At 38.1% G+C, this 27,648-nt stretch overlaps 2 protein-coding genes and 1 long non-coding RNA gene across 4 annotated transcripts in view; 2 read left to right on the forward strand and 1 right to left on the reverse strand.

The window, feature by feature from the left end:
- ITGA1 (integrin subunit alpha 1) overlaps window positions 1-27,648 on the forward strand; it is a 169,189-nt gene that overhangs the window by 11,797 nt on the left and 129,744 nt on the right. Inside the window, exon 1 of one of the 2 annotated variants that reach the window (XM_041747907.1) lies at window positions 12,968-16,749. The exons of the other annotated variant lie outside the window; for it this stretch is intronic. Coding sequence (XP_041603841.1) covers window positions 16,737-16,749 — 13 coding nt within the window. The 5' untranslated portion in view covers window positions 12,968-16,736. Of the gene's footprint in view, window positions 1-12,967; window positions 16,750-27,648 lie in introns of those variants that run through there. 2 annotated transcript variants of the gene reach the window in all.
- LOC121486733 lies at window positions 82-27,068 on the reverse strand. The gene is made up of 4 exons (XR_005986723.1): window positions 26,638-27,068; window positions 1,111-1,315; window positions 440-598; window positions 82-227 (listed from the first exon to the last, which is right to left on the reverse strand). It is a non-coding gene; the product is annotated as an uncharacterized LOC121486733 (long non-coding RNA).
- Window positions 509-4,934, forward strand: PELO (pelota mRNA surveillance and ribosome rescue factor). The gene is made up of 2 exons (XM_041747908.1): window positions 509-1,539; window positions 1,837-4,934. Exons 1-2 carry the CDS (start codon window positions 814-816, stop codon window positions 2,266-2,268), a joined length of 1,158 nt encoding a protein of 385 aa, XP_041603842.1. The 5' UTR covers window positions 509-813; the 3' UTR covers window positions 2,269-4,934.

Consider the following 27,648-nt stretch of genomic DNA (forward strand, 5'->3'; position numbering starts at 1 on the left):
CAGATTGCTCGGAGCCCAGACCCATCGAGACCGGTCGTTCTTAGAACCGGTTCTGGAAATAGCAGCTCCAGCAGGTGTGCAGCCTTGGAGTGCGGATAAGGCGAAAGCACATTTTAGAACTTTGGGAGCAAGTGTGCACTTCTGAGAATTCCTTTTACTTCCAGTGAAGGTTGGGAACTGGATTTAGCCCAAGGGGAGAGAAGGTAAACAGTGGCAACTTCACGCATCTGGGAAAAAAAAACCAAAAAAAACAAAAACAACCAGTTTGCATTCACATAGTCCCCAGAGTCTGCACAAACAGGTTCAGTGTTGAAATAAAAGCCCCGCCGCCCGCGCCGCCGACGCGCCGAGCGCTTCCCCCCGCGGGTTTACTCCGGACGCGCCTCGCGACGACTACGCCTGCGCCCCGGGGGCCTGCGCCCCCCGCGCCCCCGCCTACCCCGTGGGGACGTAAGACGTGCGTCGAGGGGCGGGCTGCGCGCTGAGCGCTGCGCATGCGCCCTGCTGGCAGCCGCCGCCTGGTCCGCGCCGGCGGCTGGAGCCTCGGAGAAGCCGGCTGCTGTGTCTCTCGCGGGGTCCGGCGCGGCGCGCGCGGAGACTAGGAAGAGAAGGGCCACGTAAGTGTTCCCGTCGGCCGCCTGAGTCAGAGCTAGAGTATTTCCTTCCCGCCGGGCTAGTGCCTGCGGGAGCGCGGGCCCCGCCCCCTTCCCGGCCTAGACCCGCTTTCCCCTCCCTGCCCCTCTCCCACTGGGGACCTCCTCGTGGCCTCTCGTTCAGCCCGTGAACACCGCCCCCCCCCCCGCCGCCGGCGTCATGAAGCTCGTGAGGAAGGACATTGAGAAAGACAATGCGGGCCAGGTGACCCTCGTCCCCGAGGAACCTGAGGATATGTGGCACACCTACAATCTAGTGCAGGTGGGCGACAGCTTGCGTGCCTCCACCATCCGCAAGGTGCAGACCGAGTCCTCCACGGGCAGCGTAGGAAGCAACCGGGTGCGCACCACGCTCACTCTCTGCGTGGAGGCCATCGATTTTGACTCTCAAGCCTGCCAGCTGCGGGTTAAGGGGACCAACATCCAAGAAAATGAGTATGTCAAGATGGGGGCTTACCACACCATCGAGCTGGAGCCCAACCGCCAGTTCACCCTGGCCAAGAAACAGTGGGACAGTGTGGTTCTGGAGCGCATTGAGCAGGCCTGTGACCCGGCCTGGAGTGCAGATGTGGCAGCTGTGGTCATGCAGGAAGGCCTCGCCCATATCTGCTTAGTCACTCCCAGCATGACCCTCACCCGGGCCAAGGTGGAGGTGAACATCCCTAGAAAACGGAAAGGCAACTGTTCGCAGCATGACCGGGCCCTGGAGCGATTCTATGAACAGGTGGTCCAGGCTATCCAGCGCCACATAAACTTCGATGTAGTGAAGTGCATCCTGGTGGCCAGCCCAGGATTTGTGAGGGAGCAGTTCTGCGACTACATGTTTCAACAAGCGGTGAAGACCGACAACAAACTGCTCCTGGAAAACCGGTCCAAGTTCCTTCAGGTAAAAAGTCTTCTCCAAGGATAATTAAGAACGGGCAGAGGGATTTGTATAAAACTACTCTTTAAGTTTTAGAACCGGGAAAAGTACAAGAGGACAAGGGGTTCACCGGACTATGATTGTAAATGAGACAATGAAATGAAAAGAGAGTTGTTAAAAGGCCTTATGTACCTAGTAAACTTTGCTTAAGTCCTCAAACATATAAAGCCTCAGTTGTGCTTTTGGCTTTAGGTCATCGCAGGCTGATTAATGGGTACTTTCAGAGCTTCTTTTGTCTAACTTTCATAATTATGATTCTAGGTACATGCCTCCTCTGGACACAAGTACTCCCTGAAAGAGGCCCTTTGTGACCCTTCTGTAGCTAGCCGCCTTTCAGACACTAAAGCTGCTGGGGAAGTAAAAGCCTTGGATGACTTCTATAAAATGTTACAACATGAACCTGACCGAGCTTTTTATGGACTCAAGCAGGTGGAGAAAGCCAATGAGGCTATGGCAATTGATACATTGCTCATCAGCGATGAGCTTTTCAGGCACCAGGATGTTGCTACCCGGAGCCGGTATGTGAAGCTGGTGGACAGTGTGAAAGAGAATGCAGGCACGGTTAGGATATTCTCTAGTCTTCATGTATCAGGAGAACAGCTCAGTCAGTTGACTGGAGTAGCTGCCATTCTCCGCTTCCCCGTCCCTGAACTCTCTGATCAAGAGGATGATTCTAGTTCTGAAGAAGATTAATGATTGGACCTTATAATTGAGACAAGCTGTGTCTCTGTTGTTACATTTTCTTAGCATCCTGACAAAAAGCTGCAAGGCACTTTGTAGTTCTTACAGTGATTTCTCATGTATTTGGTCACACTAGGTATCATGTGATTGGCAGGATATGTGTTAAAACTAAACAATAAATTAAAATGAAATAATCTCTATCTACTACCATCTGTATTAGAATAATTTTTGAAGAAATTATGAGTTATTTGCAGAGCTTGAAAACATATCTTGTATTTAATAAAAAAAAATGCCTGTATAGATCATAAAATCCCAAATGTCATACTTTGAATAAGTTTTCCTTAGAAAAAGCTGTTTAATACTTCATTATCCTAATAAGTTTACATTATTTTAATTCTACATAGTGTTCTTGCACTGTTTAAGTTCTTTAACACTGTTTAAGATCCCTTTTCTCCATTTCATTCTACACTTTTTTTTTTTTAATTTGCTATTTTAAAGGATGGCCAAATAATAGACTTTTCTAGAAGACAAATTTAAAATGCCTAAAGAGACTTGTTAAATCAGTCATGTTACAAGTAAACTCTTGGTAGGTTTTTTTTTTTTTTTTTCTATTAATCTTACTTGCTTTAGAGGACCCCTTAATCAGTTATTTTTGGATATAGACTTTTGATCTAGAGATTCTCAAGATAAGCTATTTGAGGTATCTTTATTTTCAAAATGCAGTTAAGATACATGATTTGCTTGTTATGTGACTAGTGCTAAAGCTGAAAATATTCATTTCTGGGCTCCATTTATTTGCACTGCCACGCCATTTATGTATTATTTGGCTTATCCTAGATACATGTAGTGCTATCTTATATTTCTATGTGGCATTAGTTTGTGCTTGCACATTCTTATTGGACTCTCTACACCCTATTTTAAGATGTGAGAAGGTCTATTGAGAAAGTTTGATTAAGTTACATCATTAGTAGCATGTGGTAGTTGACTTGTACTCCAGTACTCTTTACTGTAATGAGGGAGTTTCTGCTAATACCTGAGTTTAAAATATTTTCATTTGGTATTTGGATGTGCATTTTAAGAGGTAGGGAGGGATCCTTAGAATGGAATTGCAACCTTACTATTTACAGAGCTCCGTTTAGCAAAAGAATTAGGAAAGGCGTTATGAAGAAAGAGTGATAATCAGTTTGTAACACATTGGTACCTACTTCGAGTATAAATACTAAGTAAACTTTTGCTAATCCTTTCTGTTTCTGGGCATTTCTCCTGGGATAAGTGCCAGGTCTGGGGATTATTTTTTATAAATTTAACTAATCTGAGTTTATTTTAATCTGTAATTAGAAATAGATACTTCCATATACTTTAAAATCACACTTTTACGTATCTACCTCTTAATCTAAAAATAGATTGTCATTTTATTATAAGTCCATGAATATTTAACTTTAAAATACTATGAAAAACATGTTATTAAATTATTTGGTAGGAGTATAGAAATGAAACTGAGATTCTTGACATTAGAACCTGATTGATAATGATTTGTATTCTCAGTACGAATTTGGAGAGTTGGGGCATATATTACTCTCATAACTTATGCAGTACTGGTTATTCCTAGATCTGTTATCTACTGTGATAGAAACAAGGAGAAATAAAACCTATGCATAAATCTGACCAATACATTTTAGGTCATAGGTTCTCAAATTTAGCTGCTTGTTAGCCTGACCTTGCGAGCTTTGGAAATTCATTACCCAGACTAGATCCCAGACTCAGTAACCTTTCACCCTAGATATGGTTTTTTATAGCTCCTCAGGTGATTCCATTAGGTATCAAGACTGAGAACTACTGATTCAGGTTTCGCTATTCAAAAGTGTGGTCCATGGACCACCAACAGAGACTATGGACAGAGACCCTGAGAGCTTGACAGAAACTAGAATCCAGGACCTATCATGGACCTTCTTGAATGTCAGTCTGTATCCTAACATCTCCAGTTGATTACTGTGCATAATAAAATCTGATAAACATAGATAATAGTTATTCTCCCTGTACTAGTAAAAGTCTCTGGCTGGGGTTGCCAGTCATAGAGAAAAACATTTGAGTTTCAAGGTCTTTCAAGAGAGTTAATTGACCAAAATTCAGCTTAACTATAAAACTTCTTGAAATAAAAGTGTATTTTTTTGGCTATAAGGTAGTCAAAATATCTTCAAGAATTCCTGGTTTTAAAAAGTTACATTATGGGGGTGTCAGGGTAGCTCAGTTGGTTAAGCATTGTGATTTTGGCTCAGTCACAATCTCATGGTCATGAGATTGAGACCCAAGTCCAACTCCCTGGACCCTGCTTACATTCTTTCTCTTCTGCGCTTCCCTGTCCTGCCACCACTCTCAAAAAAAAAAAAAAAAAAAAGGGTGGGGGGGATGCCTGCAGGACATCCGAATTACTCTTCTACCTGTTTCTGTATGCTCCCTTCCTCACTCTCAAGGTTTTTGCTAAAAATTCATCCCAGTGAGATCTTCCAAGCCAGTCTTTTTTTTTTTTTTAATAACTTCTCCAAGATTTCCTTCCGAGCCCTTCGTTGTCTCATTTTTTCCTATATGTATTTCATTTCAGTGTTTCGCTTATCTGTCTAGAATATAAAGTCAGTAAGGGCAGAGACTATTGTCTGTTAGGTTCATTGCTATATCCTTAATGTTAAAAAAAAAAAAACAAAACACTCTGGCAAGCAGTAGATGCTCAAAATATTGGGGTGGGGGGGGTTAAATGAATGACTGAATGAATTCTTTCAGTCCCTTAATAAGGTTCCCTAGTTAATTGTTCACACAGGCCTGAAGTTCTGGAAAAAGCAGTTGGCTGAGGTTAATGATAAAGAGTTGTCAACATATAAGTAAACCTGAAATCAGAGAAAAAAATGGCCTAGCAAGAATTAGTAAAGCTATGAAAAAAGGCTAGGCACAGAAGCACAGGGAAACCTATTTAATCACTTTAAATGTTCCTTGACTCTATTATGTACTAAAATCATTTAAAGTAGAGATGTTTCTATATTAAAGTAATTAATATGGTCAGATAACTTTTTCCCCTACAGAGCTCTGCAGTGTTCTAGAGATATACAAGTAGAAGAGCCAAAGTGTTGATTGCATAGAAGTTGAGTTTTAAAAGTTCCTAAGATGGGGACACCTGGGTGGCTCAGAGGTTGAGTGTCTGTCTGCCTTTGGCTCTGGGCATAATCCCAGGTCTGGGGATCAAGTTCCACATCCGGCTCCCTGCAAGGAGCCTGCTTCTCCTTCTTCCTACATCTGTCTCTGCTTCTCACCTTGTGTCTTTCATGAATGAATAAATAATATGTTTTTTTTTAAAAAAGTTCCTAAGATAAAAAATTTCTAACTTTAAGGACAAAAACCAAATTACTTCAGGAAATATGGGGATGCGTCCATGCAGATTTTGACTTGGTTTAAGTGAGTCTCAGTATACATAAATATTTACAAATTTAGTATATCAAAGTTTCAGTTAAAAAAAGGATGTATTCGGGGGGTGATGATTCAGTTTGCTAGGACACTTTTTAAGGATTTCCATAGCACAGAAATTATTAGCAAGTTCTGTCTCATTCAAGTCAGGTTTATAGCCATGTTACTGCTATTGGACCCTTAGTTCTTGGGCTCCCTGTCCTAATGTGACATCTTTGATTTCCCTAAGCACATTTCCTCTTTTACTCCCTAAAAAACCACAAGTACCACAATTATGCATGAATTTTGCAATGTTATATTTATTTTAAAAATTGATTTTGGTCAGCCCATAATTTTATTGATACTGAAAGTGAATGAGTTTCCAAGTAGTAACCTTAGTGAGGACTTGAAGAGCAACTAGAAAAAGAATCACAGGTTCAGATAAAGTTTTTAACACCCTAAATAAAATAGTTGTCTTCATACTGATGTCAGCATCTTTAAGGTTTGTGTGGAGGTTCAATTTATGTATTCTAGAAGATGTAGTATTTTAGACAAGTGCTATTCAAGATTATCTTGTGTTATATGCACTGCTAAACGCACTTGTTACGCAAGTGTTAAATGCACTTTTAACTGCAACTTAAAAGTTTAATGCAAAAGTGTCACTGAAAAGTCCTAATGATTTCTAAAGGAGTTTGAGACCTGAGTATAATACTTGTGTGTATTATGGATGCCTTATTTCGAAAAGATTCAAAAGTCAGCAATGCAGATGGTTAAGATGTTGTGCTGTTAGATTCATAGTAATGGTCTTGGAACTTAGCAAGCACAGTCTGAGTCACTTAATATAGTCATCAAGTAGCAGGTAAACTTCACTAAAAAGAAAAATAAATTGGCCAAATTCTTGGTTTTTTTTTTTTTTTTTTAAGATTTTATTTGTTTACTCATGAGAGACAGAGAGAGGCAGAGACATAGGCAGAGGGAGAAGCAGGCTCCCTGCAGGGAGCCCAGTGCAGGACTTGATCCTAGGACCCCGGGATCACTACCTGAGCCAAAGGCAGACACTCAACCACTGAGCCACCCAGGTGCCCCAAAGTGGCCAAATTCAATAAGGAACTAGTTAGATTAGGAAAACTATAAAACACATTAACAAAAGATACTTGTTAAGCTGAAGTAGAGATGATAACATTTTTAGAGAGTATTTGATTTAGTAATACCATCTGTATTCTCATCCATATTTTAGAGTGTTATTTATAGATTTCTGAGTGTAATTTATAAGATAACCCATTTATTTTGCAGTATTTCTCTATTTTAAGAAACATGTCAGTATATTCTGTTGTGATAAATAACACTGAGAAAGAGACTGGGATGTTGTGAATTTATTCATTTAAATTGAGGTAAAAGTAATGCATTTACTCAAGGAAAATCCACTCTTGCGTGCAATACTTTAGTTGCAAACAAATTTGAGCCTATTGTTTTTGCTCTTAACAGTGAATATTTTAATTCTATAAGAAGCAGCATCAATATAGGCAAGGTATTATATTTCTAGTGCCAGACACTAAAGATTGTGCATTTATGATAAATTGTGGGAACTTGAAGTACTGCCTTCTTTTAAGTTGCCTTTCTTTAGTGGTTAACATTACCCGCCTTAAAATCCCATCATTTAGAATGCTAGTATGATGGAAATGTGCCTATTTTCTATACTGAAGGACAGTTAAGGGTGCCACATTTGGTTCAGAACAGCCAAGACTGAAGCGGCGCAGTATCTGGCAGGCTGCAAACATGAGAGAAAAATGTCTTTGCAGACACATTGCCAGGCCACGCACAGGGCTGGCTCTACTGTCCCAAATCCAGGAACAGACAACATATGACAATAAAAGTAACTACATACTTACTGAGGGCCAGATCTATGGTAAAGTATGTTAGAATGAATTATTTAATTCTTTGAAGATTCCTGCAAGAAAGGTTTTTGTCATTACTATTTTCAAATTAGAAAACAAATTTAGAAGAGGTTAAATCATTTGTCCCAAATCAAGTAGCTAGTGGGTGTGATGAGGTGCCTACTCAAGCTATACCCTAAAAAATGTAGGAATGCCAGTTCATTCCTCAGTTTTCTGTTTGGAGTAGGTCACATGTGCCTAGAAATAGAAGAATTATTTGATAACACTGAATTTATATAATCAAGCCAAAGTTTAAGCAAATCATTTTATATGTTTTTATTTACCTCCCTACCACTATTATTTTTCATCTGTTTGTGAGTCTCAGGAGCTCAAACCTCTGGCACTCTGTCTAGAATATGAGAAGTCAAAAGTGTATGGAAAATGTCCCAAGGCTATGTAATTTAGCCAAGCCCCTCAAGCCTTAGTTAACCTCTATTATTTCACACCCAGTTTTAGCAAGCTTGTTTAAAAAAATTTTTTTTAAACCAGCTATGTTAATTCATGCATTATTTCAACAAACATTTATGTATTTCCTAAGCATCTTCAGTAGCAGAAACTAGGCTACTCTTGTGTATACAAAAATGAATCGAGAATTTTTTCCCTGCCTTGATCAGCAAATTAAATATCAGGGAGAGATGATCACAAGTGTCCAAGCTGATGGCAGTCACAGTAGTCAGAAATGAGAGCCGACAGCTCAGGTGAATTCTGAAGCACTATCAAAAGAAGAAAGTCTAGGATGTAGAGTGCTTCACTGGGGTCTGAGGGCATTACTGTGTTATAGTAACTGATGTTAACACTGAGGAAAAGATTGAATTACACTCAGTGTATTCTGTTTTTAAAAAATCAAGGAAATATAATGTCTTTCAAGACTATTTTCCTCCAAAACTATTAAAAGATAGTGGTACTTAAAGAAATCTATGGCTGTGTCATACCTAGAATGACAGTTCCAGATAGCAAGTGTTTTACTAAACCGTAATAGTCTCAACAATAAAACTCAACTGTTGAAAGATGAATTCTTGTTAAGGAAAAAGCCCCAGTAGATTTTAGTTGTTAAATTTATCAGACAAAGATGGGAGGTCCTGTGAGTTCAAGTCTAAGTTCCAGGAGTTTTATGTCTGGAATTTTTCATCAAGTTCTAGTGTAAACATTGACTAGAACTTTTTGTTTGACACTCTTGTGAAAAATTGCTCTGTGAATATAAAGCATGTTTTAATCTTGTGTTTCACCTCATTGATCCTGTGACCATAATTTATAGTTTGTTCCTCTTCTCCAAATGTACTGGACAATGATAGGAGTCCCTTTTTTTAGAGGGAGAGGTTCGAGATGGAGGAGAGGAAGATTGAAAATACATTGCAGTACAAACCTCTGAATCATTTAGAATCATGAAAGTTTGGTGTTGTAAGGAACCTTATGTGTCATCTGACCTACTTGCTTCATGATATAGATGTAAGCTTGAGGCCTAGAGAGGGTTGCTGACTTGTTCAAAGTCACATGAACAGGAGCTTTTCATAGGGTCCACATTCCTGTTTGATCTATCCTGTTCCAATTTCTTCCCCCTTTTCTAGTCACCAATGCATATTGGGAGGTGGTTATGGTTGAGAAGCAAAGAGCAAAGTAGGATCTTAGAATGCTTTAAACTCTCATTATTCATCTTGGGGCAAAGCAGCTTCTTTCTCAGCAGCATCACTGAGACCCAAATTTAGCTTTGAAGTTCAGTTGTTCATTCCTTTGAGGAGTATTCATCTTCTGCCAGAAAAAGACTCTGCCTCCTACTTTTTTTCTTCTGAGAAGCATTTCATTCTTCTGACATCCATTTACCAAGTGCCTACTATGTGCCAGGCACTCTGCCAGCCCCTAGCAATATAAGGTGAGTAGAAAAGATTGCAGTCCCTTCCTCATAGGAAAAGCCAGTCTAGGATGGGGAACAGACAGTAAACAAAGTAAACAAGCTATTATAGCACTGCAATTGGTGCAGGAATAAGAAATGTGGTAGAATAAGGACTCAGGGTTCTCTTCACTCAGCCTGAGGAGGTGCTCTCGGAGCTTAAACTGATAAATTCCAGAAGCCCACACTGATCTGCCATTATTTTCCAGAGAGATGAAGCAAAGGGAACTGAGCCCCTTGAATTCATTTGGCACCTTTTTCTTCTCTGTAGTGGTCCCTGCAATCCCTAAGCTTTCTAGATGTTAAATATTTACAGGAAAAAGTCAACAAACCTAAGAAGAAACATCATGGAGAAAGGAGATTGCCTTCTACCCTCAAAACTGAGTAGAAAAGGCACAAGTGAAATGGGAAGTACGGAGCTGGGACCGTGACTGAAATGACTTTGTGATCCTGGAGCCTTTATAGTTTCCACATTTTTGTTATCTCCTGCATCTCTGTCATGACTAACAGCAAAACAGTCCAGAAAAGAGAGTGTTGCTTTTTTCAGGACAGCAAAGAAGGGGATGGTGAGAGGGGGAGCATGGGACATTATGTCCTACTCTATAGCCATTCTTGGAAGAGAGAATGTCTAAGAGAGGGTTATGGCAGCTACCCCAGGGAAAGGAAAGCCAACTGCTGAGCCAGCTGTCAAAAAAGAAGTGACAGGGAGCTCACTTGGGCCTGGGGGAGGTAGGGGGAAGGCCCAGTGGGTGGACAGTAGGAAGACCTGCTAGAGTCTTTCCTCTCTATTCAGCATTTTATCCTCTGTAAAATTCAAGGAAACACCCTTGATAAATAATAAGTTCTCTCTTAAGTAGTGTGTTTCACTAAATGGCAACATGGATGGGATGTGGTGGAAGGAAAGGAAATTTTCTGCAGAAGAGAGAAAACAATATAAGAGAAGGAATGTCTCTGGGAACAGTGCTCTGACCCTTTGTGTCTCAGTGGTATTCTTAACTGAGTGAAAGGAAATGGAATAACATGTGGAATGTGGAGAAGTAGGAAGAGCTGAGGCAAAATTAGCTGCCTCATTAAGTGTCATTTTTTTTTTTTTAAATTTGGATCATTGAAATTCAGATACTAAATTTCTCACTCTGGGCCTATCTCCTTGCCTAGAAGTTCAGAAAGCATAATAAATCTTAGATTTTTTTCTTGTCCTTCCCGAAATCATCTTCACCTTATCTGGGACTCTCATATTTGCCCTACGTCACAGTAAAATATAGTGGGAAATGGGGTGAATAGATAAGAAATACAGAAAAAGACAAGACCTCTTTTCTTTAAAAAAAAAAATTTTTTTTTAAATTTATCCATGAGAGACACACAGAGAGAGGCAGAGACAGAGACAGAGGCAGAGGGAGAAGCAGGCTCCCTGCGGGGAGCCCAATATAGGACTGGATCCCAGGACTCCCGGGATCTCGCCCTGCAGCTGAAGGCAGAGGCTCAACCACTGGGCCACCCAGGTGTCCCAAGACAAGACGTTTGATGATGGTTTGTTATGGATTTAAAGCTCTTGGATTTGCATTTGATGCATATGTTGACATATATCCTTCTGGATGAATTAGAAACTTTGTCAGAATCACAAGTGCAGTACAACCAGATTTTATACTTGAGACTGTGGAAAGGATGTTACATACCAAAAATTACAATGTGATTTGCATGCTATTTGCTACAGTTACTGAAGATCATGTATAAGCATTTGCAAAAACATTGCATTTGTGAATAACCAAAATGAATCACAGCAGAAGAAATCATTTGGCCATTTTCAGATGACTCTGTGGCAATGGCAGGGCAAACATGAGAATTGGCCTGTGAGTCAGGAGATCAGGATGTACCCAGGCCCTACCACTAGGTTATGTGACTTGAGGAAATCATTTTATTCTTTTGAGTCTCTGCTTTTTCATCAATAGAATGAGAAAAGACAAGGCGGGGCCCTTGATTTCTTAGTTGCTCTTGCAGATCTCTAAGTGGTACAGTAGCAACAACTGCTTGTTATTTTTAAAAGTTGTATCTTTCCAGCAAAATAAATCTTCAGTGATTTTCAGGTTTAAAAAGAATCTATTTTGCACCAAATCCCAAAAGCTGCCAAATTTTGGGTTTGGCTGACTGCTAAAGAGAGCAGCCCGCTAGGAGCAAATTCCAGAGCTCAGGGTCATTTATTTGGAATGCTTTGCCAAATACTCCCATATTTTCAAAGTTGTTGGGGCCTTTAAACTTGAGCATCAGGGGAGAAACAGTTTCAATAGGTGCACAAAAATTTTGAAGTTAAATATTTTTGAATCGTTTGCAATGTTCTAATGGCATACCAAGTTTCATAGTCCTGCCACTTTTCTCCTTGTTATTTTCCTTCCCTATCAACTGTTTGCTGTCCCAAAGAATTGGACAATGAGAAAACACAGGTCTTATTTCTTCTGGAATGTTCTTTCAGTTTGGCCAGTGAGTCTCAAACCAGACTGCATATTAAAATCAATGAGGGAGTTTTAAAATTACACTGCTAACTGGGTTCCCACCACAAGACAATTAAGTCAGAACACTTGGGAGAGGAGCCCAGGCATGTTTATGTTTAGAAAGCTCCCCAGGGGTTTCTTATCTGCACCCAGGTTAAACCATGACATGTCATCACCAAGCCAGTTGGCTTTAATATATGTTCTCTGGCCACAATGCCAGTCAGCTGTCTGGCCGAGAAAAAGAGATGGAGCATAGAAAAAAAATGTGAAATTGCAGATTAACTATCTCTGCTACTGAAAAAGCCACTTCAGGGATGCCTGTGTGGCTCAGTGGTTGAGCACCTGCCTTTGGCCCAGGGCATGATCCTAGAGTCCCAGGATCAAGTCCCACATAGGGCTCCCTGCAAGGAGCCTGTTTCTCCCTTTGCCTATATCTCTGCCTCTCTCTCTCTCTCTCTGTATCTCTCATGAATAAATAAGTAAAAACTTTTAAAAAAATGAAAAAGCCACTTCAAAAAGTTGATGAGGGGAATTTATGTCTTTAGCTTTAGTGGCTTGGTATGGGATTTTTCTGTATCTTTATGTATTGACTTGCTATATTAAATCCACAGGACTAATACTGACCAATTTGTGAATATTTATTGATGCCTTTTACATGTGAATATGTTGCTAGATACAGTAGGAGAGGATACAAAAAAGTTGAGAACTTGATTCCCAGTTCTTGAAGAATGGAGTGTCTAAATCTTGGGATGCAAGAATTGTGTAAGACAGAACCAAGAAGGAAAAGTCATATATTGTTCAGAGAGTAAAAGCTAAAACTGTTGATAACAGGAAGATAGCACAATTGGCTAGACTCACTTGGGAAGATGGCTTTTAAGTATGGGCCACCTTTTTTTTGTTTTTGATTGATTTTTTTTTTTTTTTTTTGAGAGAGAGAGAGAGAGAGCAGTGGGAGAGGCAGAGAGAGTGAGGTGATCAGACTCACCATTGAGTGAGGAGCCCAATGAGGGACTCAATCCCAGGATCTTGAGATCATGACTTGAGCTGAAATCAAGAGTCAGATGCCTAACTGAACCAGGGTATGGACCACCTTCTGGATATCTTCTTTCACTCAGATGGCAAGTAGAAGTGGTAAGAACATTGACCCTGAACTTGAAAATTTTAACAACCACAAATGAGCTCCCACATGAGGCTCAGACAGGAAGAGAAAGAGGAAGCCACTGTGAAATCCCTGCTACAGAAATGATCTGTGTAGGACAACACAGCTGAGGAAATTGCCATCCCCAGATGGCTACCACCAATTCACTGGACTTAAAACTCAACCAGAGCTTCTGAGAACAATCTCTAGTGGACAGGAATCACATGTGGGTGGTCCCAAGATCGCATTCCACAATCTGTGAATCAGAAGACAGGAAAAAGGACTATTGTATATTTCCATCCCTATCTCCTATGTACTCTGGAATTGTACCCCTTTCCTCAACTAGGAAGAGTGTGGAGAGTCAAAACAACAATAACAAAATAACCACTAATCATTGCAGAACAGTGAAAGTAGGAGAACAAACATTTACTAAAACCCTTACCAAGGTAGCTACAATACTGGTGGTACGGATACTGGCCCTGCAGCCAGACTGGTATCGTTCACATCCTAGCTTAACCACTTGCTGGTGCTGAGCCTATGCTGCATCCCATGTCAGTCTGACATCAGGGCCTGAGGCCCCATCACTAGTTCACTTAGTCCATTTGGGAAATGTTTAACTCCTGTTCTTCCTCAGAACAAAGATGCCAATTTGATTGGAAAATCTTAGCATCTTTTTAGGCTTCATATCTGCTTGGGAAAAAAATCACCTAATCATATAACTTAGTAGTATAATTGACACTTTTTTTCCCCTTTTTCTTACCTTCTCTTCTTAAAAAATAACCCTGAATCTTGACTTCAGTTTTCTCCTGGGCTCCTGATATTGGAAAGGATGTCTGATTTACCAGCAAACATTTAAGAACCAGACTTATTGGTAGATTTAAAAACGTGAATCATTTAAATACTCAAAATCAATCTCTCTAAATTTTCAGCCTGAGGAATTCTCAACAAGAGATTCAGTATCAGTCCTGAAGTATGATGGAAGTGCAAGGGACTTAGAGGATGCTTGGCTTCTCTAGTCTCAGGTCTTCTTGAGGTTGCCTCAGGACACTTACACCTCTTTGTTTTTCCCTGATTAATATTCAGTTCTGGAAGGAAATGAAATCCAGGAAAGAAAAAGGTGATACTTCACCTCCCCAATCCCAGCACACATGTGTCCTTAGCCTAAACATTTTTTTTTCAACGCACCTGTCAAAATTCTAGCCTGAAAGAGGAGGAGTTAGCAAGTACATCCAGATTTCACATTGGGCACCAAATGCTAAGGAGAGTAGGCCACAACAACTTAAAAGAACAAGGTCCATCAGGTTTTTTACTCTCCTACAGTTAAATCTAAATGTGGATGTGAGCTAAAAATTAAAAATATAAAGCATGCAACAGGTGTTCCTCTTCTACCTTTCTAAGGTTTGTAGATTTAGAAGATAGAACAGTGAATGGGTACATACGTTTTCTAAAAAGTTATTCTTTGTTTATCTGAAATTGAAACTTAACTGGGTATCCAACAACCTTGCGCTCTGTTTAGCACTTCTGGTCATAAGTGGCTTGAGTAGGAGAGATCTGTGTTTGGGTGGATGTTGGGAGAAGCACCGGTGAGCATATTCCTGCCCTAGTTTTAGAGCTTTGTTGGAAGGATGGGGAAGGCCTGGTCTCTTCTGTGTTTGGTAAACACCTATCTAAGACTTTCAACAACAGCCTTGAATGTAAATACATGTCTACTTAGTAGTCATCTTTTCCAGATGATTCTTATTTCCTAAAATAACAAGTTCATCACTTTTCTCAATTCAGGCACCTGAGACTGTTACTCCAAGGAGGTACATCAGTGTAAGACATCTTTACAGCAGTAATATTAATGATGCAATCTGATAATGTGAGATTCTCCTACAAAGTAAATTGCTGATTACAAGTGGGCTTATACTTTTAACAAATTAAGGAGGATTCATTGAAAATTTATCGCTAGACAGAAACTGAGTCACAAAATCTTTGTAAAAGCAGGAACAGCATATTATAGGGAGACAATGGCAATGGGTAAAAGATCAAAGGTTTATTATCTCTAATACTGACTACTTCAGTGACCAAGTCCAGTTTCCTCACTGGCAAACTGACAACCTAATAGGGTTTTTTGAAAATTAAGTGAGATTACTGACACTTTTTTTATAATGCTTGGTCCATAGCAAATGCTCAAGACATTTTACCTGCTTTATATGGGGTATCTAAAATTTATCTCCTTGGGATTCAATAAATATCCATGAACACTATACACGATTTCAGTTCCAGAAAGAAATAAATCTGCCAGCAGAATCAAAAACAGATACCCTTTTTTTCAATAAAGACAATTTATATGAAAAATGAAAATTAATGATGTCTTACAGACAGTTGAACAGCCATGCATAGATGGGAACTTACATCATGAAGTTAGTGTTTATTTCTATTAATCTTAAAGAATTCTTCCTGAACCATGGCATAAAGTTTTGATGTTGCCTTCCACCCCACTTAAACAGACTAGAAACTGTCATTCATAGGGAAGGATAGAAAATGGGGGAGGGGTAGCTATTGAATGAACTGTTCTATGAATTAGGTAAGGAATTAAGAACTGAAAGAGAGTTGAGTAGTTCCATCCTCAGCCACCCTGCCATTCTTCTCTTAGGGACCAGGGTCCTGGCTGTGAGCAAGAAAGAACCATGTGGCCATGTTCCATGTGGAGGGACAAGTCTCAGGACCTATTGCCTTTAATACCACTAGCTAGAGTCTTAAAGGTGTAACACTCCTAGAGAGATAGCAAAGCTCTTTTCTAATGCTCCATATTTCTGAAAAGTGTTTACTCACGTGCAGGTCTTTTCACTTTTATTCTGAATCACAGGAAAAAATAATAAATATCTGTATTATCACTGGCTATAGCAGATGGGGGTTTTCTTCAAAGTAACATTTTCAAGTAGTATCACCTAGCATTCAGATTCTCTGGATGGGATTGGCACCCTAAAAGCAAAATGGCAATTTTGCCATTTTGGGCACCCAGGTAGGTCCGTTGGTTAAGCGTCCAACTCGTGATTTTGGCGCAAGTTGTAATCTCAAACATATCCCTGCATGAGGCTTCATGCTCAATGCAGAGTCGGGTTGATTCCCTTTCTCCTTCTGCTCCTCTACTCAGCTCTCACACTTTAAATAAATAAATAAATAAATAAATAAAATATTTTAAAGAAATAAGTACTTGGCCTGATAATCTTGTGTCAGTTTGGAATCAGTTTAGAACAGTTTAAAATCTCTCAAACCTAACACATTCTAGAGTTTTAAATACTACTCACTAACAAACCACGTCTGTGGAATTTTTTCCATTAAACCCTTAGTCTGATTCAAACCTAATAAGATGTTAATCTTTGTGAAACTTGTTTTCCCTTACTTGGCTCTCTTATTTTTGTAAAAGTCAGTCATAGTTTAACATACCAGAATTGCTTCATGTGGAAGAAGGTTAGAATTGCTGTGGGCTTGGTTTCAGGAGAACTAGGTCCAAACCTGGATTCCGCAACTAAGTGATTTTGTGACCTTGGACATCACTAAGCTATCAGGAGCCTCATCTATAAAGTGAGGATAATACCATTTGGAAATGTGGGGACAAATAAATTATGGAAACTTCATGTAAGTACTCAGCTCACATAGGAGGTGTTTGATAAATGTTGAATATGTGGCCTATTACAAGGAATTGAATAGCAAGCTTTGTTAGAGCTGTTTCTTTAATTAAATACAAAATGAATGTTAAAGTTTTTATGTCCTGACCAAATAGAGATTATCGTCCTCTCAAAGAAACTAAAAGTTTCTTAAGTTTCTGGTTTGAGAAAGCAGATATCATTCTAGGTTAATAATAGAAATCTGCAGAAATATGAAATTGTGCAATTGTGCAAAGATTAAAAGCAGTGCAAAGTCAGAATAACATTTTACCTTATTTCTTGCTTTTTATTTGTTTAACTATAGGAGATTAAACTGGTACAAACATGAATATCTAAAATATTTATAAATATGTATTTTCACATGCAGATTATAATATACATATTATAAAAAGCTGTTTCAGCTTTATTTGTAGCAGAGATCAGTAACCTTTTTTTCTGTAAGAGGTCAAGATTGTAAATTTTTTCAGCATTGCAGGAAACAAAGTCTCTTTAGTGATTAGTTAATTCTGCCACTGTAGTGCAAAAGCAGCCATAGATAACAGTAAGCTAAAGACATGGCTGTGTTCCAGTAAAACTTTATTTTCAAAAATCGGTGATGTATGGGATTTGGCTCAGAGGACAGTTTGCTGACCCCTGGCCTAGAGCATGATATAGAGTGTATTTTCTAATTAAACATAATTAAGGTAACTTATTGATGGGAAAAATTTTATGAATTTACATTCATAAGTTAATAATCAGCAATTGTATAAAAAAAGTTAAGTAAATGCAAGTGCATTCCTTTAACATCATAACTTGCTAAGTTTAAAAAAATAATGTAGTTTTCCAAGTATATTCAATTGAGATGCCAGTAGGTAAATTACATGGTAAATCAGCTTACATTTCACTAGTACTTCTTGAAGTTCTAACATAGAACCATGTGTATATGCACAATAGGCTTTATTGTTTTTCTGTGTTAGACAAGTTTCAAAATTGGACTCAAACCCATTATTACGTGAATGTCCAGGACAGGATTTCCTTCTGCTGCACAAGAATATTTTGTGAATTTCCTGGGAAGTGCATTCAACAGTGGCTTACCTGACAGCATCACAGCCATTGTGTTCTAAGGAATTTCCTGCAGGGATTAAATCTGTTTGGCTTTGGCCTTGGTGTTTTCTAACTATCTCCCAAAATCACCTTAAACAGTGTCTTTCGGGAATGTTTTTGTGTGATTCCTTCCTCCAGGAAGAAATTGAAAGTAATGAAATGCCTAGATTGTTGGAGAATTTTGAGAATTAGAGAAGGCCACTGCATCTCTTTTTGCAATAATAATATAAGAAACCTGCTCAGTCCTCAGTGTCTTAACAAAGCGTCCAGCATTTACATGTACATTAGAAGGGCATCTAATCACTCACCATTTAGAGATTCCAATTCTAATTTTATAAATTTGAATTCTCATGTATATTGAGAATATCTAGGAATCAGAACTTCTATTACACCAGAGTAATAACAGGATAAATACAATTAGCTGTCAAAAAAAAACCCTGAAATATAAATGGCTCACCACTGACTTTATTTCTTCCTTCTATCTCAATCCAGTGTGGGTTTGAATGGTCCCACTCCACCTTGTACAACGCCATCAGGAACACATACCTCTAAGAACACAGCGGAAGGGAAGAGAAAGGTTTAGGTAGGGAACAGCACCATCTTGGCTGGTGGAGACACACTATTCCTGTTGCTCAGCACTCATTGACCAGAAATGGCCCACATGGCTCCCACCTAAGTGCAGGGAAGGCTAGCAGAGATGGAGGAACATAGGAACGTTTGGTGGTAATTGGGGAGCCTTTGCCACAGAAAAAAACAATTAGAGCATTGGGTTTTGAGCTGAGTCCAAAAATCAAAAAGATAAGAAATTTATAATATTATTTCAGCTTCATTCACTTGGTTGTGACAAGAACATACGCTGATAAGATATTTGCTACAGTCTTATGATTTCCCTTGTTTAAAGTAGTTGTGTTTCAAATTCTCTGTCGTGGAATCCCTGGGTGGCGCAGCGGTTTAGTGCCTGCCTTTGGCCCAGGGCGCGATCCTGGAGACCTGGGATCGAATCCCACCTCGGGCTCCCGGTGCATGGAGCCTGCTTCTCCCTCTGCCTGTGTCTCTGCCTCTCTCTCTCTCTCTCTCTCTCTCTCTCTCTGTGACTATCATAAATAAATAAAAAATTATTTAAAAAACAAATTCTCTGTCATTTAACTTAATGAACAGAGGAAACTCTTGTCTAACTATACAATCCTTAACACCTATATCATGAAATATATCCCTTTGCCTACTTACTAAGTGTATGTGTGTATGTGTGTGTGTGTGGCTTGTTCCAATTACACTCACTGCAGAAAAACAATTATATATCAGTATGTACTGAATAAATAAGTGTTGGTTGATAAATAGATAAACTCTGTTTGTCTACACTGGTATACACTGGTGAATTTGAAGACTTGTGTTCAGTAAACTTTGGTAGCATTCAGTAACATGAAGACGACAAGTGACTGACTTTATTGTGCATTTCTAGACTGCCTAGGATTTTAGTTTGGATCAGTGTTCTTCAAAGTATGTTCAGTGGACTAAACTGGAAAGTCTGTTGTGGTGTCCAGGAGCCTACATTCACAAACTTATGTGTTTATGCTGCTTTTCTCCCTCCCCCATTCTAAGTGAAAATGGCCCTATTGAAACTTTTAAAAGAAAAATTAAGTTATTCTGTTTAGGTACGTGTAGCTGTAATCAAATTAGCTCATACATAGTTGATAAATAGGACAATGGTATCACTACAACACATGTCACTATAGTGCAGTTTCCCCACCACCTCAAATGTTTATGCCACCAAGTACCGGCACCTGAATGCCAAGAACACTGAAAGTCGGACATAGCAAGCATGGACTAATACAATCTGTGCATAGTCTGTTCTCCTTCCATTCTTCTTGGCTTACTTTTGCCATATGTGTGATTTCTTGGAAGGACCTGTTAATGGTCGGCACCACACTCAAGTTCATTTTCCCTTGTTCCCATAACTTTACAACCTTAACATTTTCTTACTCCCCTCCATTGAAGCCCTTATATTTATCATAGCATTTATTTGTTAGAAATATAACACGCCTTTAAAATCATGCTAGTATTTTTATCTGGGTTGTTATTGGTTTTGTTTGTACTTTGGTTAAAAAGTCGTGAGGATTTTGAGTAGCCTGCTCCAGATACATTTTTACCACAATCTCTATTATTTTATCATTAGACTTTGTAGAAAACATGGGGTTGCTTTTAGGAATGGCTATATCACATTATAATAGACATGCCTGTATTCTTACAACTTCGATTGCGTACATCTTGTGGAATAGAAGAATGTTAACAAAATTTGCTCTGGACCTATTTGAGAAGTTTCCATATGGAGGCAGTTTTCCAGTCTTTTATGCTTTATATTTTAGAGTGATTTAGAGTTTCCAAATGGTGTTCACATAGAAAATTTCATTTCAATTCCAGAACAATAACACAGGGATCATTATTAGCAATTCTACTTGACAGACTTGGAAATTGAGGCTCAGAAGAGAGAAATGTTTGCCTAAAGTAGAATGGTCACAAAATTTTGGCTCTAATTAGTTATTATATTCAAAGAAACATATTTTTATGCAAGGCACTGGAGATACAGGTATAAATAAGATGAAAGATGTTTTATGCAAGGCACTGGAGATACAGGTATAAATAAGATGAAACCTAGCCCTCCTCTAGTGGCTTTCTCCCCTCTTCCTCCCATTGATGTACGGACTGTTTTTAGCTTGGGCTAAGTGGGACCAAGCAATTTACTCCATCCCAGAGAGGCAACAACCTTGTTAGTTTCTCATTGGCAGCTCTAGATGTACAACATAATATTTATATGTTTGTATTTAACCATTTTAAACAATCATACATTTTTTAAAAATACTTTAAAAACTATTGTAGAAAGTACAGAGTTGTTTAAAATACAGAGATATTAATAAAGAGAATAAATATTTTTAAGACCAGTTCAGGGACGCCTGGGTGGCTCAGAGGTAAGCACCTGCCTTTGACTCAGGGCATGATCCTGGAATCCCGGGATCGAGTCCCATGTTGGGGTCCTTGCATGGAGCCTGCTTTTCTCTCTGCCTGTGTCTCTGCCTCTCTCTCTCTGTGTCTCTCATGAATAAATAGATAAAATATTTTTTTAAAAAAAAAAAGACCAGTTCAAATTATTTTTGATAAAGTATTAGAGAAGACAATCATTTTCAAAATTAATAAAAGGCCTATATGTAATAATACAATACTACCAGTTTCATTACTTGATTAATGATATTTAGTCACAAATAAGCATTTAACTGTATGCATTTATAGTGAGTGACACATGGCTATTTAATTCTCTCTGACACTCCAGTCTTTTCTTGTTGTAAGAAAACAGAGCTCACATATCTCCAGAGATCTCTTCTACTTGTAGTTTTGATCCCATGACCCTGCTTAGGCATAACCCACAACCGGTTAAATGTTTATTTACTTGGTCAATGTTTAGCCTGTGGTTGGGCATTTATATCCCAATGGGAACTGAGAAAGCGATACAGGATGGTGAAATAAGGCAAAGGAAGAAAAATAATTGGAAACCAGGAGAAAACATGGGAAAAGGAAAGGGAAAGGATGAATAGTGCCTTTCTTATTTCTTTTTCATTTCTCTTGCATGCTTAGAAAATAGAATACACTTTTGTATGTCTGTAGTAGCTTTACAAAGAAATTAAACAGATCATCAGGACTTGCCAATTTATTTCAGAAATATACAAAATATCATTAACATGTTCTACACTTCCCAGATAGATGGTTTGTCAGATGTTTGAAGAAAATGTACCTGACCTTGAGTGCTGTATTTGCTTTATATTTTCATGCTTAATGGTCTGTGACCTAATTTCTTTTAGCCTTGACCATGCTTTGTTCTATGGGTTAAAAAAAATTATACATATATACACATACACACAACTATAAATCATGTATCAAAATACAGTTGAATATGTACCTGAATCATCCAAATTTTAACACCTTAGCCTTATTTTTGTTCCTTTTGTCTCCCATTAAAGGTAAAATTGCTGAGAAAATTGTTCTCTCTTAATGGGCTGATAAGTAACCAAGTAAAACATACTGTACTTTTACCTAATGCAATGGCAGGAATCCCAATTTACAGAATGTCCAATTACACAATCCTATATCGGTCACCAAGAAAAAAGTATGAATATTTTATTACCTTACATAGGAAAAATAAGGATGGAAGATTACTTAGAAAGGAAACTGAATAAAAGGTACATAGGAACTTTATGTATTGTTACAATGGCATGTGAATCTACAAGTACTTCAAAATAAAAGGTTTAATTTAAAGTATATTGTATGTTTAGGGTGAGTAATTGAAATGCTTTGTATTTCGTTTCTTATGGTAAAGTGTATATAAAATTAAATTTACAATTTAATCATTTTATTTTTTTAAGATTTTATTTTTTTATTAGAGAGAACAAGCAAGGGGTAGGGCAAAAGGAGAGGGAGAGAGTAGACTCCCCACTGAGTGCAGAGCCCCACACAGGCTGGATTCCAGGACCCTGAGATCATGACCTGAACCAAAGTCAGACATTTAACTGACTGAGCCATCCAGGTACTGCTACCATTTAACCATTTTGAAGTTAGAATTCACTGGCATTAAGTACATCCACAATGTTGTGCAACTGTTACCACTATCTATCCAGTTCGAGAACTTTCTCACCACCCCAAATAGAAATCCCATATACATGAAGCAATAACTCCCTATTCTTCCCTCCCCTCAGGCCTTGGAAACCACAAATCTTGTTGATTCATGTAGTAATGTGTGTTGGTAGTTCATTCCTTTTTATGGCTGAATAATATTTTATTTTATGGATATATCATATTTTGTGTATCCATTCACCAGTTGATAGACATTTGGATTATTTCCACTTTTTGGCTGTCATGAATAGTACTGCTATGAACAATCATGTACAAGTTTTTATGTAAACTTACCCTTGGAGTATTATACTTGGAGGTGGAATTGTTGGTATGGTAGATCTATGGTTAATTTTTCAAGGAACTGCCAAACTCTTTTCCATAGCAGCTATTCCATGTTATGTTTTCATCAGCAATATATGAGGGTTCTGATTACTACAAATCCCTGCCAAAACTTATTTTCTATTTTGTATTTTCGTATTATAACCATTCTGCTGGGTGTAAGTGGTATCCCATTGTGTTTTTGGTTTGCTTTTCCCTAATAATTAATTATGTTGAGCATATTTTTATGTGTATATTGGCCACTTGCATAAATTATTTAGAGAAATGTCTATTAAAGTCTTTTGCCCATTTTTAATTGGGTTGTCTCTTTGTTGTTGAATTGCTCCTTATTTTTAAAGGAAATGGACCCAAAGGGGCATCAGTTGTGCTGAAAATGTTCCTTTTCCGAATTTGGATGACAGTTACATGAGTGTGTTGCTTTGTGCCCTTTATATTTGTAAAAAATGAGGATGTGTGCCCTTTTCTGAATGTATTTGTTTCCTAGGACTCCTATAACAAATTACCATAAACATACTGGCTTAAAAAAAACCAGACATTTTGGCTAGTATCAAAAGGACAAGAGATAATAAAGTTTGGTGAGAAGTGAAAGAAGTGGACAAAAGAGAACTTGTGCAGTGTTGGTGGGAATGTAAATTGGTACAGTCAGTATAAAAAACACTATGGATTTTCCTCCAGAAATTAAAAATAGAACTACCATATGATCCAGCAATTCTACCTCTGGGAATATAGACAGAGAAAATGGGAACACAATGTCAAAGAGATATCTGTACCCCCATGTTCATAGCAGCATTATCTATAATAGCCAAGACATGGAAGCAACCTGTGTCCATTGACAAAGGAATGGATAAAGATGTCACACACACACACACACACACACACACACACACACACACACACTCTGAAGTATTTTTCAGCTATAGAAAAAGAAATTCTGCCATTTGTGACAACACGTATGAACCCGAAGGGCATACTAAGTCAGTGAAATAGTCAGATTAAGGAAGACAAATACTGTAGGCTCTCACATGTGGAATATTAAAAAAAAATAAAACAAAATCTAACTCATAGAAAAGAGTTGAGATTTGTGGTTACTAGGGGTAGGGAGTGGGGGAGAAAGGATTAGATGAAGATGGTCAAAAGGTGCAAACTTCCACTTATAGGTACTGGAGATGTAATGTACAACATAATGATTATACCTAACACTGCTGTATGGTGTATATGAAAGTTGTTAAGAGAGTAAATCAAATCCTATGAATTCTCATCACAATAAAAACATTTTTTTCTTTTCTCTCTCCCTCTGTTTCATTCTCTCTGTGTCCATATTTATATGATGAATGTTAACTAAATCTGTACCCATTTCAAAGTCAAATCATTATGCTATGCAGCTTAAATGTATACAGTGCTATATGTCAATCGTATGTCAATAAAACTAGAAAGGAAAAAAAATAAGAACAAAAACCCAGAAATTTATTCTCTCACAGTTCTGGAAGCCAGAAGTCCAAAATAAGTTATTCTCCCTCTGAAGGATTTAGGGAAGAATCTTTCCTTGCCTTTTCTAGTTTCTGGTAGCTCCTAGAATTTCTTGGCATTTTATAGCTTGTAAACACATTTCTTTAGTCTCTACTTGTCTTCACATAGTTTTCTACTCTGTGTTTCTGGTTCTAGGTGTCCCAAATTTCTCTCTCTTTTCTTTTATGAGGATACCAATCAGTGAATTTTATGCCCACTGTAAATACAAGATGATCTCATCTCAAGATCTTAACCTAATTACATCTGCCCAGAATCCTCCTTCCAAATAAGGTCACGTTCACAGACACCAGGGATTGGGACTACAGACATGTTTTTGAGGGGACACAATTCATCCCTCTATACTGAATGTATGGCATACTTTAAAAAAATTTTAAGTCTTTATTTGACAGAGCACAAGCAGGGGGAGCAGTAGGCAGAGGATGACTGACTGACTGACTGAATGAATGAATAAATAAGTGCCTAGGGGGCTCAGTTGGTTAAGCATCTGCCTTTGGTTCAGGTCATGATCCCAGGGTCCTGAGATGAAGCCCCATATCAGACTCCATGCTCAGGAGGGAACGTGCTTCTCCCTCTGTTTGCTGCTCCCCCTGCTTGTGCTCTCTGTCTATTAAATAAATAAATAAATAAATAAATAAATAAATAAATAAATAAATAAATAAATAAATACAGAATTTTAAAAATGTCTTTAAGAAAAGAAGTGGTAAATAAATTTTTTTAATGTGGTAATCTGAGTTTTGTGACAAAAGATCTATAGGTTAGGGAGAGAAAGATTCATACAAACTTGCCACCCCATAAAGGAGAATTGTTTTTAAGATTATTTATTTATTTATTCATGAGAGACACAGAAAGAGAGGCAGAGACACAGGCAGAGGGAGGAGAAGTAGGCTTCATGCAGGGAGCCCGATGCGGGACTCAATCCCAGGACTCTGGGATCAGGCCCTGAGCCAAAGGCAGACACTCAATCGCTAAGCCACTCAGGTGTCCCTAAAGGAGAAATTCTTAATCAGTTTTTGAAAACTGTCTTTACAAATTATGATTCTGAAAAGAACTTTTCAAATAAGGTTTTCAAACATTTATGTGTTTTTTTTTTCTTTTTTTGAGAGAAAGCTAATGAGAACAGGTATATGTCCATATTCATATATGGAGAGAATACCTTTTAAGATACTAAAGAATTTGTTTTTTTCAGTATTGCCAAATACAGGACTCTATCAAAATGTCCAGAAGACATACTGTTACATAAGATGATACACTCTTGGGGGTTTTGTTATTTTTTGTTTGTTTTTGCTTTTGTCAATTATGAATAATTAAATGATTGCCTTTGTTAAAATTTCGGCCTTGGATCATTGTGATCCTCAACTTTGGTCTGGTTTGCAATTGGCTGAGGATTCTGGTCATAAAAGGCATATTATCCTAACACAGCCCCGGCACCTTTGTATTTTAGTATGACATGTAGCTTATGACCAACTTTGTTGGGGTCTCACTTCATGCATCAGTTAAATAAGTATATAAATGAAGTAATACTTTCTTCTTAAGAATGACATTTGACCCAATATAGTAAAAGTTATTTGAGTTTAAAAAAAAAACTGATATAAGTGGTAGTAGTTCTGTGAAAAGGCTGTTTTAGTATAGAACATAAAAATTTAAGAATTCAGACAATAGCTTATTCAGAAGACTAAAAGCTTCTTAGAAGCCTATTTTCTGGACCCTCATGCTATTCTGCAATTTTTCTTTTTTCCCCCTCTTTTTGGATAGTACTATCTGTTAAGAAATAGATGACAAAGCTTTGATTTATCACCTTCTCAAATTATCTCCACTATATAAAACATGTCTTCAAAGGTAAATATTGGAAGCTTTTATGTGCCTAATTGTATGAACTTTTTGAATAAGTCCTAATTATTCATCAGGAGTATGTCTTTTAAAAAAAACAAAATCCATTTTTTTTTCCTGCGCTTTCTTTGAAGGGTATTAAAAAAATAATAACAGTCATTTTTAGGTTGATTGGAGTTCATCAAGAAAATCATTACTTGTTGGTACAAAGTTAAAAATTAAAGAAACCCAATTTTTAAATTTTTTCACAAAGTTCTTTTTATATATTTAAAGTAGTAAAAGGCCAAGTATTTTATAAAGTGTCCACATAAATTATATTACTGGTCTTTCATCATAGTATAGAATAGTAGTTGCACTCAAGACTTGAAGGAAAAATATGCTTCAGGGTTTGGCTGGGAAATAACTGACATACAACAGAATCACTCACCCTCATAGTTTTTCCCTGTAGGCGCCAGTCAGAGTGTCAGTCTGTGGAGGGGCAAGCTGGTGCCTCATTCAGCTCTGCCTTCCTAGTAAGATCAGCCTGACACAAAGCTGCAATTATTCTGTAGTGACATCACCACCATCCTGCCCTTTTGCCTGTATTTAAATGAATTATTCTTACATTGCATAATGGAAGATTTCAACTTTGACTCTGAACGGGCAACAAAATTCAGTGTGAGTTCTGTGTCATGTTTTCATCTGGCTTTATTTTTAACTTCTGGTGGAGCCTCAAGCACAGACCTAAAGTACTGAAAGCATTTTTCTAAAGTGAAATGTAGAGTCTTCCCAGGGATTACCCAAATTAAGTCCCAAGATATCTATTCCCTATTCTCTTTTTTTTAGATAGTACAGACCTGGGACTCCTGGGTGGCTCATTTGGTTAAACGTCCCTTGACTTTGGCTCAGGTCATGATCTCAGGGTTGTGAGATTGAGTCTGGCATCAGGCACTGCGCTCAGCACAGGGTCTGCTTGTCCCTTCTCCCCCTGCTCTTCTCCCTCCCCACTGTTCTTGCTCTCTCTCTCACTCTCTTAAATAAATAAATAAATAAATAAATAAATAAATAAATACATAAATAAATAAATAAATAAAATCTTGGCACAGACTTTCTCAATGATTAAATAAGAAAGAAAGAAAAAACAAAACTAGGATTGTAGGATTTATAAAATTGGCACAAAAAGGAGTCATATTATAATAAATACTTATGGCCCCTGGGATTTTTTTTTCTTTTTTAACCTCATAAGGTTAATTATTTTATTATGCTTTACATCTCACAAGTAACTAAAGCTCTATGAGGGCATGGCTAATGTTTATTTTGAATTTTAATTACTCATAGCTCTTCCACACTACCTTGCACATGATAGGTGTGTGCTGAGTGAATGTCACACATGCAGGATGTTGTCACATATAGACATTTATATACGTATTTGTAATCTACATACAAAACAGACCAGTCA

The sequence above is a fragment of the Vulpes lagopus genome, chromosome 3, assembly GCF_018345385.1.
Source record: "Vulpes lagopus strain Blue_001 chromosome 3, ASM1834538v1, whole genome shotgun sequence".
Classification (NCBI taxonomy): domain Eukaryota; kingdom Metazoa; phylum Chordata; class Mammalia; order Carnivora; family Canidae; genus Vulpes; species Vulpes lagopus.

Coding starts and splice junctions, on each gene's coding strand:
- PELO (XM_041747908.1), top strand. CDS start 814: ATGAAGCTCGTGAGGAAGGACATTGAGAAAGACAATGCGGGCCAGGTG. Junction 1,540..1,836: donor ACCGGTCCAAGTTCCTTCAG/GTAAAAAGTCTT, acceptor TTATGATTCTAG/GTACATGCCTCCTCTGGACA.